The following is a 16268-nucleotide window of genomic DNA, read 5'->3' on the forward strand; positions in this document are numbered from 1 at the left end:
TTCCCATCACTTGTATCTTGTGACCTATTGAAATATGCTATTAGGAAGGGGGAGGTTGAAAAAGAAATAATGCATTGGAGAGTGAGAAGCATTACACTTGAAAGTAAACCTTGAAATAAACAAATTGCTATCAGTGAAGCTTAAATCACTCAGAGACAGATCAAGTGCTAAGTTTAAATTGGCTTTACTTTTAACATCACTGTTAAAATTTGTTGTCCATTTTTATATTCCTTCTAAGGAAATGCTTATGAACTCCTCTCATATCAATATGACATTAGGCTTCCAATAATTTTATCTTTGATTTTATTTATTTTTTAAAAAACGCCCTCTTCTGGTGCATCTCATATTAAGATTCTAGTACCAATGAATTCACACTTAGGAATATAGGAAGCTGCATTATACCGAATCAGACCACTAGTCCAACCATCCCAGGATTGTTGACACTCACAGGCAACAGCTCTGGAAGGTTTCAGCCTGACATTTTTTCAGCTGTACTGGAGATGCCAGGGATCAAACCTGGGACCTTCTGCATGCAAAACTTATGCTCTACCACTGAGCTATGGGCCTTCACACCATTGTCCTGTTCATGTGTTAATCTCAACATCACTACATATATCTGTATCCAAAAATGTTTACGAACTCATACAGCCATCTTTGTAACTTGGCACCAATTGAAGTGTTCCATTCTTTGGCCCCATTCAGAAGACACCTTAAACCATGGCTTTAACCATGGTAGTTAAGCCAGAAAGCTGTGCTGTGGTTAGAAGACACCTTAAACTATGGTTTTAACCATGGTAAATAAAGCAAAAAACCCTATTCACCATGGTTAAAGCCATGGTTTAAGGTGTCTTCTGAACTGGCCCAATGTAAACCAGAGCTTTGGAGAACACTTTTTTGTCAGGACAGCACCAAGGAGAGAATGGGGTTAAATCTAGAGGTGTGCTCCGCTCCGATTAGAATCAGAGAATCAGAAGCAAATTGGCCTGCTCCACCTTGCCTAGAGGCGGAGTAGAAGCAGACCGTGAACCCTTAGAAGCACGATAAAGAGAAGCACCCATAGGTGGAGCGCTTCTCTTTTCGCGGCGCGATCCGATCGCCATTTTGGAACATTTCGCCCATAGGATTGCATTGCAGAAAAGAATAGGGGATAACTGTGTTGTTTTTAAGCTATCTTTCTGAAACTTCTTGTGCTTAGAGAGTCGTGGCTGGGGGTCATTTTGAGCCTGCTCTCTGCGTGCTGCGGTTCGCTTGCTATAATTTTTGGAAAAATCAGGTAAAAAAACTGGGAGAGGTAACTTTTTGAAGTGCTGAGGGGCAGAGTCAACTCCCGGTCATGATCCCAAAGTTGGAGGAGGGGACAGGCAAAACGGGTAACTTGGGATACTGGGAAACTTCTCTTTCTTAGTCTGAACGGACTTTTCCCAGTGTTTTTTAAAACAGTGGCCCCACCAAATGCACAAACACAACCTGAAATCATATACTAAGCAAATAAATAACAGATAGGAAACACAGCACTGCTACCCAACCTAACCTTGGTGAACAACTGAATAGATGTGGTGCAAGGGGATGAGGTCCCCTAGGGCATGTGGACGTGCCCAGTGCACACACTCTCCCACCCTTGGAGGGTCATCAGAGCCCTCCAAAGAGTAACCCATGGAGACTGAACACTGAAGCTAATGCCTGTCATGAGTTGAAATGTAAGTTTGCTTCTTAAAGACTGGTCCCTAGACAGGGACAGTCAAAATTGTCACAGTTCCCCCTCCCCCTGGGCACGTCCACTCCCCTCTTACTGGTAAAAGACAGATATAGCCTTTTAAAAAAAATTCTTCATGTTGTTTATTCAGCAACACTGCTGCTTTTAATTCAACCCCTCCTTTGTTTGTTTGTTTGTTTATTTATTTATTTATTTATTTATTCCATTTTATATTTACACCCCATCCCAAGCTCTCCTGGCTTTTCCTCTTCAGTGAAGTCAGGCAGGCTTTCATTGTGGTTCAACTCCTTATTGTTGTTGTTGTTATTATTATTGCTATTAATATTAATTAGTACTGCTATTATTAACATTATTATTTTGTTGTTGCTTAACAATGGCTGTGATCACAGTGCAGTCAATCAACTCTGAAGCATGGAACACAAAGCTTTACTCCCTAGCCTCCTAGTTAGTTATGGGATGCAAAAGAAAAGGCATGTCTCTGTGCTGCTCCCACCTAACAGGGATGGTTTGCAATACTGGCTTTGAAACTATTCTTGGCTCACTTCCTTATGCCCCCAGAAATGTCTGCTGCCTGCCTGCCTTCCCTCCCTCCTCCCCTGCCCGCCTCGCAGGGATGGTTTGTGTGTGTCTTGCTTTGACTCAGGGGATAAGTCCTTCCTGCGCTCACTTAGACTTTCAAGTGTGGAAGAAGATTCATATAGGTTTATCTCTACTCCCCAATTCATGCCATGTTGGGATTTCCTTTGAAATGGCCCCATTGAGCTGTCTGCAGCTTTAAATCCCTGAGATACTGGGGTGTCCGATTTTCAAAAATTCCCCAAAAATCAGGGGATGATGAGATTGGCTTGAGTCTCGGCATGCATGTGTATCCATGGATAAGCTATCATGGTGCCGAGTTTGAGGTTTCTAACGTGAAAATTGACGGAGATATCGAAAGGGGTGTGAATTGGGGTTATGGGTGGTGCGTTAGAGGTTTAAGCCCCGCCAAAAATCAGGGGATGATGGGATTTGCTTGAAACTTGGCATGAATGTGGATCTAGATGGCATCTGTGAGGGTGCCCACTTCCATTTTTCTTATCTGTCAAAATGTCGGAGAACAGTCCATGTCTGAAAATGGGGTGTCCAATTTTCATAAATTCCCCAAAAATCAGGGGATGATGGAATTGGCTTGAGTCTTGGCAAGCGTGTGTATATGTCCATGAGGTGTCATGGTTCCAAACTTGAGGTTTCTAACTTTAACAGAAAAAAAGTTGTAGACTTTTTTGGATTTCAATGCAAGCCTATGGGGGGGAAAGCGGAGCTCCGATCCGGATCCGGAGCTCCGCAGAGGAGCGGGGCAGAGTGAAGTGGCCCGATCCACAAATTGTGGATCTGGAAGAGAAGTGGATCGGGGGTCCGTGCACACCTCTAGTTAAATCCACACTCCTTACCTGCTATGATCCTGATAATGATTAACCTTTCCTCCTGAAGAAGTTATTTCTAGGGATGTGCACGGACCCCCCGCTCCGCCCCGCGGGCCGATCTGAAAATTTCGGGTCAGCCTGCTCCGCGCCGCTCCGCCCATACTCCGCTCCTCTTCGCCGTGGAGCTCCAGCTCCGAATCAGAGCTCCACAGTGGAGGGGAGTGGCACCAGGTAAGGCCAGGAGAGGAGGGCGGGAGGTTACTGGGTCCATGCACGGGCGGCGACGGTGGCAGAGCCCGGTAAGGGACCAAGGGGGAGGGGGGGCCTTTCCTGCCTCTGTCCACGGTCCGTCGGCGTCTTTAATTGAGCCCGTGGTTCAACCGCGGGCTCAATTGAATATGCCGATGGACCGCGGACGGAGGCAGGTAAGGGAGAGGAGGGCGGGGGGGTTACTGGGTCCATGCATGGGCGGCGATGGCGGCAGGGCCCAGTAAACCTCCCGCCCTCCTCTCCCGGCCTTACCTGGTGCCACTCCCCTCCACTGCGGAGCTCTGATTCGGAGCCGGAGCTCCGCGGCGAAGAGCAGCGGAGTATGGGCGGAGCGGCGCGGAGCGGGCCGACCCGAAATTTTCGGATCGGCCCGCGGGGCGGAGCGGGGGGGTCCGTGCAAGCAGCCCAGATGTCCTGGTTGAACCGCGGGCTCAATTGAAGATGCCGACGGACCGCGGACGGAGGCAGGTAAGGGAGAGGAGGGCGGGGGGGTTACTGGGCCCTGCTGCTCTCGCCGCATGGGCGACAGCGACAGCGGCAGGGCCCGGTAAACCCCACTTACCTTTCCGGTAGAGCTCCGATTAGAAGCGGAGCACATCCCTAGTTATTTCCATTCCCCCCCAACGTGCAAGTAAAGAACAAAGGCAAACTTAATTTATGCATGAAGACACAGAAATTCACAGTTGAGGCGACGCTAGATGAAATAGACCTGGTTCCCATATGTATAATGAAAGGTGAGTTATCAACCAGCAAGAATATGGAATATGCCTTCATTCAAATTCCAACTCTGTAATTGCACCTAAGGAAACTTTGTTAAGATGATTAGGTCTCCTAATTAGGGGTGTGCATGCAAGCAAGTTGAGCTCGTTGAAGTTTTCTAAATACCATTTCAAAGCAATCCATTGGATTTTTCCCCATGAAAATGTATTTGGGGCATTATTTTTCCAAATATATGCATCAATTGTGGACATCTTTGAAAAGTACACATTCTTCTCCCATTGCACACAAGTTTGTGTGCATTTTTCAAATCACACATTTTTCCATGCACAGTCCACCCTGCCCCCCAATATATGCATGCTGTCAAACACATTTTTTTCTTCTGGTCCATGTATCATGTTGCAAGTTAGGAAAAGTATGGACTTCAACTGCAGATTGCATTCAAGTCCACATTTGGTTCATGAGGTGCCAACTGGCTAAATCCTGCTGATCAATAATGAACTGAAACAAATGTCCTTGTGCTTCTTATACCATGTAGGTTTACCCTTAGTGCACCTCAAAACTCATAGATATTTCCATGCTGTCCATGGCTTGAGAGAACTTCACTTCAGTAAGTAATTCCTTTTGCCCACCTCATGCTTATTGGCCTAAAATGTTTGGAGAATCTGAGTTGGCTTTCCCATCTGTCTTTTAACCACTTGGACAATACATATCTTGGGGATGGAAGAACCAGAAAGACTCAAGTTCATTGAGGTATGAGTCCCACCTCAAAGATTGGTCTGTGTTTCCTGACTGCAAGCTACCACCTCCTACCCGAATGGGAAAAGTACACATCTGTATCCATTCTTTTTTTAAAAAAAAAAAGGTACACACCCAAATACATAATTCGAGTAAAGTGTCAAAATGCACATTTTCCCAATTTATTTTTTTAAACAATTTTTCAAAGCACCCATTCTTTCTAAACTGGACATTTTGCAAAATGAGCATCGCAATCAAGGGAATGTGGAAACGTCTTGCAAAATGTGTTCACTTTCAGGGGGTTGCAAATGGGGCTCAAAAATTCTGGTCTCAAATGAATGGAAATGAATTTCCCATGCATTCCTAGCATTATTTACAGCAGCACAGAGGAAATGCAGGAAACACATGCCCTTCAAGCTTCTTAAGTGTTTGGGTGCCTCACCCAGAAAGAACTGGTGATCTTAGATGCCGTACCAGAAACTGCCCGCACAGAGAAAAGCACAGAGAACTGTTTTTTCTCTTCTCTCTTAAAGGATGCCACAACTTGCCAATGCTGACAAGAATCACTGCCCTTGATGAATCTCCAGCATGGTATTCCAAAGTAGATCTGAGCAAAAGCCTCATTCATTATTTTCTGTTTGCATTGTTCATGCTGCTCCACACTCCCAACTGTTTCTATTCAGAGCATTCAGCATCCCCTACAAGAAATGGAGGCCAAATGCCAAAGCTTCAAGGCTGTATACAAGCCATTAGTGCTCTAAGTGCTTTTTTTCCTTCCCCCACAACATTGGTCCTATTGTCTCATACCACGACAAGCATTGACTACTGTTGAGTTGCCTCACTGGAAATGCTCACAGCAGGCCAGTATATCTCTCCCCCTTTTCTAAACATGGCATCGTGACAGTGACTTGCTGTCATCCTCTGCAGATATTGTGGGAAGCATTTTAGCACACCTTTTGCACATGGTCCTTTCTTGCTTTTTATCCTCTTGTTCATTCATTCATGTAAAGGCTCCTTCAACAGTTGTGCAGAATTCAGAGAAGTATATGTTAGATGATCCATGCGTCAGCGACTGAGTATGGAATTGAAAGATGTATGTAGTTTAGGAAGTGCCCATGCTTCCTTTCCCCCATTTTGGAAGGCAATATTATGATGAGATAAGGAAAAGCTCATTCTCCCATGATAACTAGTCCTCATGGAGTTTCACTGTGGCCTTAGCTATACTGGGCGAAATCCCGGGGTGATACTTAGGATTGTCCCGGTGCGTCCACATGATGCACAGGGGATCCTGGGATCAGGGAGGGATGATCCCTTCCTTGCCCTCGGATCTCACCCTCTCCTTTGGCCCTGGTTTTTCCATGGACTCGGCTGAGCCCGAGACTGCAGAACATGTGGCTGGGTGCCACGGATTGACCCAGCTCTGCGCGATTCCTCATGAGGAGCTGGGAGCCGCACATTGGGCACAGCACTCCTCAGGACACGAGCATTTAGCACACGAGCGTTTGTATGCTGCTTCCCCTTTAAGAAATAAAAAAAATGGCGGGCACAACAACTCTCCTTCTGAGATCATCGCGCCTCGCGTGTAAACAAAGGAGGGATCTCGCGTTAAACACAACGTGAGATCTTCCCTCCTCCATTGTGTAGGGTGACCATATTTGGGAAACCAAAAAAGAGGACACCTAGTGTGTGTGTGGGGAAGCAGCTTTCTGAGTCCTGCAGAAAGTACGTTATTCCCCCGCCACCTTAAAGAACCCGATTGGAGTGGAGGAGGGGAAAGGATTTCATTCTGCACCACCACCATCCGCTCCAATTGGGGCCTTTTCTATAATGTCCACGAATGACCCACTTTCCCCTTTAAGACCTCAATTGGAGCTCGGGGTGGGGGAATGATGTGCCTCAAGAAAGCATGTCACTCCCTCCTGCCATGCTAATGGCAGCCTTAAAGGGGAAGGTGTGTCATTCCAGGACATTATTGAAAATTATAGAAAATCCCCCCTGACACCATGGAAAGAACAAAAACCAGGACAAATCCGGGGAAATCCTGACAGTTGGTCACCCTACCATTGTGGGCTATCAGGTAGGTCTAGCTAAGGCCTGAGACAAAACAGAGATGCAACCAGACCAAATTGTTCCATTGAAATGGGTACTACATTTTCTGAAATCGTAACTTAGTTTCAACCAGTGGGATGGAATGACTTTTCCCTGGGCTGTGGGAATATTGTGTCTATCCAAATTTTCACCAACTGTCCCCAACGATATTAATGCCAAAACAGGAAGTACCCCAAAGATGAATTACTTATGGGGGGGGAAATGGATTAGTGTTGCCATACTGGCTTTATGCTAGAAGTGCTGTCACCAATCCTGATAGTCCATTGGACTAGGAGCAACCAGTACAGACATGGATATAGCCCTCATGTGGATTGCAGGAATTAAAAAAGGATGGATTAATAACCTGAAAAAGAAGTACAAAATCTTCTGATGTATAAGCTCCACTCAGTCGGATTTGGAATTGGTTCAGCATTTATGGATTTCTCAGCAGGTGTTCAGAAATGACTCATCTTTTTTTGTATGCACTGTTTGAAATGTACACTTTTTTTGTGGGTGCTTTTTCTAACATGCATTTTCTTCTTCTTTTTGACAAACTGGATCAGAAACTTTGGAACAGTATGGATTTAAAGGTCTAAATTCATCCTATCGTTAGGTTCAGGGTGTGTGAATTTGGCACTTTCACAAGGAAAATCAAACTAAACCAATTACTCACTTATCCTTGCACTGCAGGGTTTTTTGGGTTTGTTTACTGGAAGAGTTACAAATGTTTGGAAAGGTTGCCCAGTCTTTTAGCAATCAACAAGCATTTCACTGGGAGTAAGGTCGTAACCTTGAAGAACAATTTGAAATGCACCCACAAAACAGCTAGTTTGGTCTACTGAATGCTAGCTTATGTCTGTAGAGAATGTCCCTCACAATTCCATGGTTAAGAGCGAACTTCTGGGGGAAATGGTACTTGATTCCTAATAAAGTGAAACCTGATGAGGTGCACAACCTATATAATGAAATGAGCTAGTAACTACAAAATTCATTGCTAGCACTGGTATAGTCAATAGTTGCCATCACTTGCCAAGACTAACTGTGAGGACTAGCCAGTATGGAAAATGCATCTATCACAGGGGTGTCAGTAAAATATTCAAACAATTTAAATAAGTTCATATTTCTATGAATCTGACTTACAAATTCCACAATTGTCCAGCTTTTTCCGAGATCTGCAAACTGTTTTCTTTTCTCTTTTCCTTTCTTTTCTTTTCCTTTCAGAATTTGATCATGCAAATGTTGGTAGGATTTGCACATTTTTCATTTTTTTTTTTCATTTTTGGAAATTTTGAGCAAGTGCATTAGCGCAAATGCACATTAATTAATGCAAATGTGCTCACCTATGCAAGTGTGCTTTAGCGCTAAGGCAATGCAAATAGAATGGAATTCTCCTAAAAATAATCTGATTCAACCAATAAGCAGACAATGAAACAAAAGACGCCTGACGAACCATGAAAAACAGACAGAACAATTCAACTAAACCCCAACATCCCTAGTGTAGCATCCAGTGTACTGTGTTAATATCCTACCCAGAAAAGGGAACTTTGATTCATGATTATTGCTATTGCATCTTGGCTCTGGATGTTGTCTGGAAGACATGGTTCACTGGAAACCATCCTTGCATTCTATGCTGAGCTGAGCAACAGCTGATGGTTCTGAAAAGACTTGACTCTTGTGTTCTCTTTTGACATATTAAAGTCTTCACAAAGTGACCTGTATCTACCATGTCCATGAGCTCTTTTGTATGCAGTTCCCTATTACGAAATCCAAAAATTACCATTTTATGCAGAACTATGGTTTCTAAGGCAGTGGTGAATTTGTACTTCATGTCTACAGTTCTGCCTGTGGAGCAAGACTCTTCTCAGGCAGGTTTATGACGCCAGCACAATAGTGGGGGAGGGAGTCTGACAGCTGTCAAATAAAATCGTTGAAAAGACAACAGCCCAGTCTTGCACGTACTAAAGAAGGAGATGCTTAGGATGGGGAATTCCGATTGAAAAATATGACAATGTTCATTATGGATTGGTATGGATTGGCCTGGAAAAAAGACGACGACGACAACAGCAAACAACAGATGTTTCTCTTTCAAAAGAGGAACTTGCATAATTTCAGAGTTAATCTAAGGTGAGCTTTGGGAAGGTCATCCGTCTCTATCTGTAAAACCTTGCACAGCATTTTTTAATTTTATTTTTTAGTGCTGGGCTGAACTTTGGGAATTGTGAAATTTCAGCACAAATTTGGGTGCGGAAAAATGACGGGGTCATCCTCTCCTTTTTTTTTTTTTGTATTTGTGAAAGGGGACAGTTTCAAGGGCAGCCTCTCTGTACATGTCCCATGTCCCTCCCCATCCTACAATGATTATTTTCATCATGCAAGGACACAGAGTTGCAGGAAGCTATGTCTTGGAGGATGCCATGGGATTTGAACTCACTGCTGATGCAGTTGCCCTCTCTGGCTGAATTATAGCATCAGGGAAGTTTAGAATACTTACTTCCTCCCAATCAGGCAATTTTGTGAAAGTGTTAGAGGAATAAGTTGGCTCATCACCCTTCTGTCCCTACTGACAGTTCTTTAACACAGTGCCAGGGCAACTGACTATGGACACTGCCATGATTAATACAGCAGTTGACTCATTACTACTATGGTCTCTGTGACAGTGGTTTTGCTCTTGCCATGTTTGGTGATGTATTTTTATTTAAGATATTTATACACCACATTTTGGGTACCTACAATGGACCTCCAAGAGAAGACAGTGAAAGTAAAGTTTCCAGTTATTGCGGCCTGATGATGTGGACAAGGTGCTTGCAAAAGCAAGCCGAGGGGGTCCAGGGGGTGATAAATGCTTCTCTCCAGGAAGGGGTGGTCCCTGCTGTCCTTAAGGAGGCAGTAGTGCGACCACTCCTGAAGAAGCCCACCCCAGACCCGATGGTATTAGGCAACTACCGCCCAGTTGCAAACACTCCTTTTTTAGGGAAGGTACTTGAGAGGGTTGTGGCGGAGCAACTGTAGGCACTCTTGGAGGATACTGATTATCTAGACCCATTCCAGTCTGGGTTCCGATCTGGTTACAGGACTGAATCAGCCTTGGTCGCCCTGATGGATGACCTTTATAGAGAGAGGGACGGGGGAGTGCAACCCTGTTAATCCTGCTCGATCTCTCATCGGCTTTTGATACCATCGACGATGGTATCCTCCTGGATTGACTCTGTGGGATGGGCATCAGAGGCACTGTATTACAGGGTCGTTTTCAGTGAGTAGCATTGGGTGACCACTCCTAGGCCCTTGGCAATTGAGCTATGGAGTGCCGCAGGGCACCATCTTGTCCCCAATGTTATTTAACATCTATATGAAGCCGTTGGGAGTGGTCATTAGGGGATTTGGAGCTAAATGCCATCAATACGCTGATGACACACAGCTCTATCTCCCTGTGACAACTGAATCAGGTGAGGCTGTGTGGGTCCTGGACCAGTGCCTAGGCTCAGTAATGGGCTGGATGAGGGCCAATAAACTGAGACTGAATCCTGGCAAGATGGAAGCCCTGTGGGTGAGTGGTTCCCGAGTCCGGGAGACAAGCTCATTGCCTGTTCTGGATGGGGTTGCACTGCCTCTGAAAGAACAGGTTTGTAGTTTGGGGTACTCTTAGACCCATTTCTGTCGTTGGAGGCTCAAGTAGCCGCCATGGCTCAGAGTGCCTTTTACCATCTTCAGTTGGTTCGCCAACTACGGCCTGTCCTGGACAGGGATAGCTTGGCCACGGTGGTACAGGCATTGGTAACCTCAAGATTGGATTACTGCAACACACTCTATGTGGCGCTGTCCTTGAAACTGCTCCAGAAGCTAGTGCAGAATGCTACAGCTCAGCTGTTGTCTGGAGCTGCCCCTTTCCAGCATGCAACTCCTCTGCTGAGGGAACTGCACTGGCTGACTGTTCACTACTGGGCCAGGTTTAAGGTTCTTGTACTTGGGTACAAAGCCCTAAACAACTTGGGACCAGGATACCTGAGAGAGCGCCTTCTCCCTTACCAACCTGCCCGGTCACTGAGGTCATCTGAGGACCTGCTCCTGGTGGTTCCACATAGATCCATCCTCCGATTGGAACCCACCAGGGCACCCCTCCTGTGGAATTCCCTGCCTCTTGAGGTCAGGCAGGCGCCAACCTTGTACTCCTTTCGGCGCCTCCTGAAAACATCTTTATTCCAAGAAGCCTTTCCTTAATATGCAGCCTTGAATCTCTGTTTTTGCTTCTTTTAAATATTGTTTTAACTGTTTTATTCTGTTTTTATTTTCATTTTATCTTGTACACTGCTCTGAAATTTTTCAATGGGGAGGGGTATATAAATATTCTAAATAAATAAATAAAGGTATAATAGCAATCCAGTTTAAAAACAGATTTGTCAATAAAACATCCCAGAGAGCAGAATCAAATTTAAAATTAAAAGCTAAGCAATCTTGCATGAGACAGGAAGGTTCCAACGGACACCTAAAACTGAGCAAGGATGGGGCCAATCTTACCTCCTTAGGGAGAGAGTTTCATGGTCTGGGTGCCACCACAAGGAAGGCCTTAAGTATTTGGTTCTGACACTACTGACTGAACATAGGATTACACCAGCTGGCATGGACATAAGATGGCATTTTCTGGTAACCATCTTAGCTGGGCTAAATCCAGGCTAAGTGAACTATAACATTGATTTTATATTTCCCTACACTGCAGCAAAGATAGCTTTTGTACCAACAGAGTCAGAATATGTATCACAGCTGTCTCAACTCTTTGAAAAGGAAAGAATGTGTTGCATTCTAATTAAAGTGGGTTTTGTTTGATTTTTCTTTTCTTTTCCCCACAGTGTTTCAGGTAGCAAATCTCTCCATGACAATTCTTTTGGTCTGGCTTGTTCTCCCCATGTTTAGCCCACAGAAGTAAAACAGCAGGCAAAGTCGGTGCTCCTTCTATTTAATTAACCTGTTTTAATTCGCTTCTACTGAGCTCTTGCAGATGAAACAGCTGGGTTCATCCTTGTGTTTTTGCCTCTTTCCCTTCACATATCTTAATCTTTCATTGAAAATGATCAAACAGCAACAGCAGCAGATGGGGATGCAATATGAAAGGTCTCGCAATAGAGCTGAACTATCAGAAGGGGGAAGAAAGGCTGGAAAGGGTTTCAGATTAAGTTTTGGAAAATATCTTCAGGCATCAGAATCCACTGACTTTCTCTCTCTCTCTCTCTCTCTCTCTCTCTCTCTCTCTCTCTCACACACACACACACACACACACACACACACACACCCCTTCTTAAAGAAAATACCAAAGATGATTAGTTAGCTTTCTGGGCTATTGGATCTAAATATTCATTCAATGGGGAATAAATCTTCGTTTTAGTTTCCAGGTTGTTTGTTTGTTTTCAGAGAAAACTCAGCAACATTGCCAGTGTCCAATCTTTCCCAACACTTCCAGAGATCAGACATGAGCACAAATAACTTAAGATGGTTCCAGCATTTGCATTCTCCATTCTCCTGGGTAGAGAACCTGTTTGAAGGCTGTTTGCTTTCTCCATTCTCTTGGGCTCAAAATCTTCTTCTGATCCCTTGAAAACATGCAGCAGAATGAAGCTCTGACATCAACCAGCCAAGATGCACAATACTCCATGGCCAAAATAATACTCCATTGTGGAGATCCAGCCCTGATCCCCCCACAGAGCTGCCTTTTGCAATGAAAAGAGAGTGGAGAAATACTTCACTCAGTTACTTTGTACAGATTGTTCCCTCTGTTCAGCTTTCAGAACCACGTCATGAATGTGGAAGCTTGCAAACATCCCATACGTTGTTGGTGCTTATTTAATTACATCAGACAAATGCTGTTTGGTGTATCCCACTGCATCTTGCAAACAGTGGTAGCAAGCGGAATGGGCCTAATAAATCCAGTCCTCACACAAGGACATTTGTAACAAGGACATTTGTAGCAGTCCCCCCCAGGGAACAAAGGGAGGGGGAGGATCAACACCCTTTTCCAGAACTATATGTATCCGAATAAGTCTCAAACATAAAAGGAAGTTAGAAAAAATATATCATGGGGAGTAAGTGCTAGAAGCTAGTTCAAAAGCTCAACCAGAGAGTAGGGGGAACCAGCATGGGCAAGCTAAGTACAAGGTTACAAGATAAAATTGTGTCCACTTAGAGAGAGAGAGAGAGAGAGAGAGAGAGAGAGAGAGAGAGAGAGAGAGAGAGAGAAGATTGATTCTTCTTTTTAATTCAACTTCTGGAAGAGCAACTTTGCAAGATCTACTGGAGGGTCATGACTCTGACGTCAGTGGGTTGGTGGATCCACTCTGGGTTTTCAATCAGGACCAGTAAGAACCATAAAGGAGCTATCCAAGGTACTGAGACTTATTCCCAAAGTGTGTTCAGCACCTTGGATAGCTCCTTTAGAGTTCTAGCTGGTTCTAACTGAAACCCAGAGCGGATTCGCTGCCTCTCTGACATCAAAGCCACCAGCCTCTGCTGGAGATCAAATTGTGGTGTCATAATGGCAGGACTTGTGGGCAGGTGTGCAGGGACCCTCTCAGCAGAATGAGCAAGAGGACCCATAAATGCGTATATTGGAGTAAGTGACTAGAGGGGGAGCAGTAAAGAGAGCGAGCCTATAAGACCATTACATCCAGGGCTCATCTACACCAAGCAGGATATTGCACTATGAAAGAGGTATATGAAAGTCAGTAGCCACACCAAGCAGGATATAGTGGTATGAAAGCGGTCTATGGTATGTATCAATGGGTCCCAATAGTTGTCAGTGCGCTTCAATACCACTATAAAGCAATAGTGTGGCTCCTGCCTTTTATATACCACTTTCATAGTGGAATATTCTGTTTGGTGTAGATCTGCCCCCAGAGTCTAAAGTTACCTACCAACCAGTGAAACCAAGGTTCATACAGTCCAGAATTCCCTTTCAAACAGCAGCTAACCAAATGCTGATGAAAATTCACTAGCAGAGTGTGGAAGGTCAGGATCATCCCTACTTTAGGGAATAGCAAATGACAGACAAATTCATTCATAATATTATATAACTTACTGTATAAATGTGTCTAATCCTTTGTGAGCATTTTTTTTAAAAATAAAAAGCCATCTAAGCCCATCACCATCATCACATCTAGTAGGAGCAAATTCTGAAAGCTGATTATGAGTTGTATGAAGAACATCCTTTGATCTGTTCTGAGTCTACTGCATTGGGTATTCTTGAAGTTTCATTGGGTAATCTTGAGGTTTACTACTAGTAAATCAAAAGCCGAGAGGCCTCACCACCAATATACATTACAAGTGAATATCTGCCGCATCTTTGAAAATGGGTGAGGGAGTCAAGCTCATGTTTCAACATGAGATGGAAAACTGTGAATGGATGTGATGAATTTCATTCTGGTATCTCTGTATTCTATGAATACCTCACCATACAAGCTAAGCTGAGTCAAACTTTCTCAGAAGACAGTTGTTCCTAAGAAAATTTCTCAAATTCTCTCTTCTCACACACATGCTCTAGAAAAAAGAAGTCTGCTTTGCCCTTCTGCAACCTGAACTTGTCTTGTCTTGCTGGAAATGGAACTCTTGTCTAGAACCATTTCTAACTGAGACCAACACTTGAAACAGAATGCCATTAAAGAGAAGAGATCAAGCTGTTTTTGTTTTTTATGTACCATTTATAATTACACATACCTGCCTGGAACAGAACAGAACACTACTGAAGATGATCAAGCTATTATTATTATTTTTTAAAAAGGTACAATTTCTAATTATACATACCCATCTGCTGTTATTTGCAAAACTATACCATTAATCAACAGAAATCAATTGTTAAGTACTACATTTCTTCCAACTAATCCCCTTTTTCTTCTTCTTGGTTTTACAGTAGGTTTTAAAGAGAAAGCATTAGCATATGAATACTTTTTTTTCATGCATCTTACCTGGATTCACCTTGGTTGATGGCAAGGTAGATCTCCCAAGATGTTTCTTCAGGGATAGCACCATGTGGAATCAGCAAACTAACACCTGTAACAAAACAACTGTTACTACAAGGACATTCCAAATCTCTGCTAGATGTAGAGTGAATCACAGTTTCAGCGAAGTGTCAGACCAAAGGAACTTAATGGATTCACTGTGGCCTTGCAATAGGCGATTCTTTGTCATCATCATCTGAATGATGGCATAGCATGGCTCATGTTCCAATTTATAAGCATTAGTTGTACTGCAATGTTTGTACTGCAATCTGTCTTCAAGGTCTCAGATAAGATTAGGTTTCATTTGTGTAAAGCATTCAGAAAGACAAGCTACAGAGGGCTTTTTGGAGTACAATAGTAAAGCTTGTAGCGGTATGGTCAATTTCAATGCTTTATGATGAATACACAGGACAAAAGTATTGGGGGAAAAAAATCTCTCAAAAGTTTGCATTTGCCATGAAATGCAAAGTGTGATGCCGTTTTAGAGAGGAAGAATTTGAACTTTACCACTAGCAACCTGGCCTCCATGTTGCTCAGGATCAGATTATCACAGAAAATGAAACCAAATTTCTCACCAATTGCTAAATGTGTACAACAATCCCTGTGTGGGGGGGGGGCATGGGCCACACACACAGACACACACACATATGCATACGTGCACACGCGCGCACACACACACACACACACACACACACACAAACATTCAATAGAGGAATTGATTAAGAAAAACCTGTTCATCCTTCCACCACAGAAAAAAGGTGGGTGGGGAGGGTTCCCTATTCACCCTTCCATCGCTGAGCTATGCCACTACTGCAGCACAATGTCCTCTCTGTCCCTCCTCCAGCTGGTCTGACTCAGGGCACAGCTAGACCTATCTGGTCTAGCATGATGGAGGAGGGAGGATCTCATGATATGGCTATCGTGAGATCTCACCCTCTGAATACACGCAGCTCATGATGTCCTAGGAGGAAGAGGACGTTGCACCTGCCATTTTGTTTTTTTCTTAAAGGAGACGGAGCGCACGAGCACTAGAGCAAATAACAATATATATATATATATATATATATATATATATATATATATATATAATTTCTCCACTCCCCCCACCCCACCCCCATGCCTGGGACCCGAATCCTCACTGTTACTTGCGACGAGCTGGGACAAACCGCGACACCTGCCCACACGTTCAAAGGTTCTGGGATGATCCTGAGACCACAGAAATACCGCCAAAAAAAGGGTAGGGTGATATCCTGGGGAAAGAGAGGGATCATCCCTCCCTGCTCCCAGGATCCCCTGTGCGTCATGTGAATGCACAGGGATGATCCCGGGGCGATCCCCTAGACATGCCCTCAGAGTGGGCCA

The 16268-nt window shown here is 44.1% G+C and overlaps 1 protein-coding gene across 1 annotated transcript in view; it reads right to left on the reverse strand.

The window, feature by feature from the left end:
* The window catches only part of UNC5D (unc-5 netrin receptor D), a gene marked incomplete at its 5' end in the record, with an annotated part of 211935 nt that overhangs the window by 45572 nt on the left and 150095 nt on the right, over window positions 1–16268 (reverse strand). Inside the window, one exon of the mRNA XM_063139491.1 lies at window positions 14874–14958. Coding sequence (XP_062995561.1) covers window positions 14874–14958 — 85 coding nt within the window. The remainder of the gene's footprint in view (window positions 1–14873; window positions 14959–16268) is intronic.

Source organism: Elgaria multicarinata, chromosome 12 (assembly GCF_023053635.1).
Source record: "Elgaria multicarinata webbii isolate HBS135686 ecotype San Diego chromosome 12, rElgMul1.1.pri, whole genome shotgun sequence".
Taxonomy (NCBI): Eukaryota; Metazoa; Chordata; class Lepidosauria; order Squamata; family Anguidae; genus Elgaria; species Elgaria multicarinata.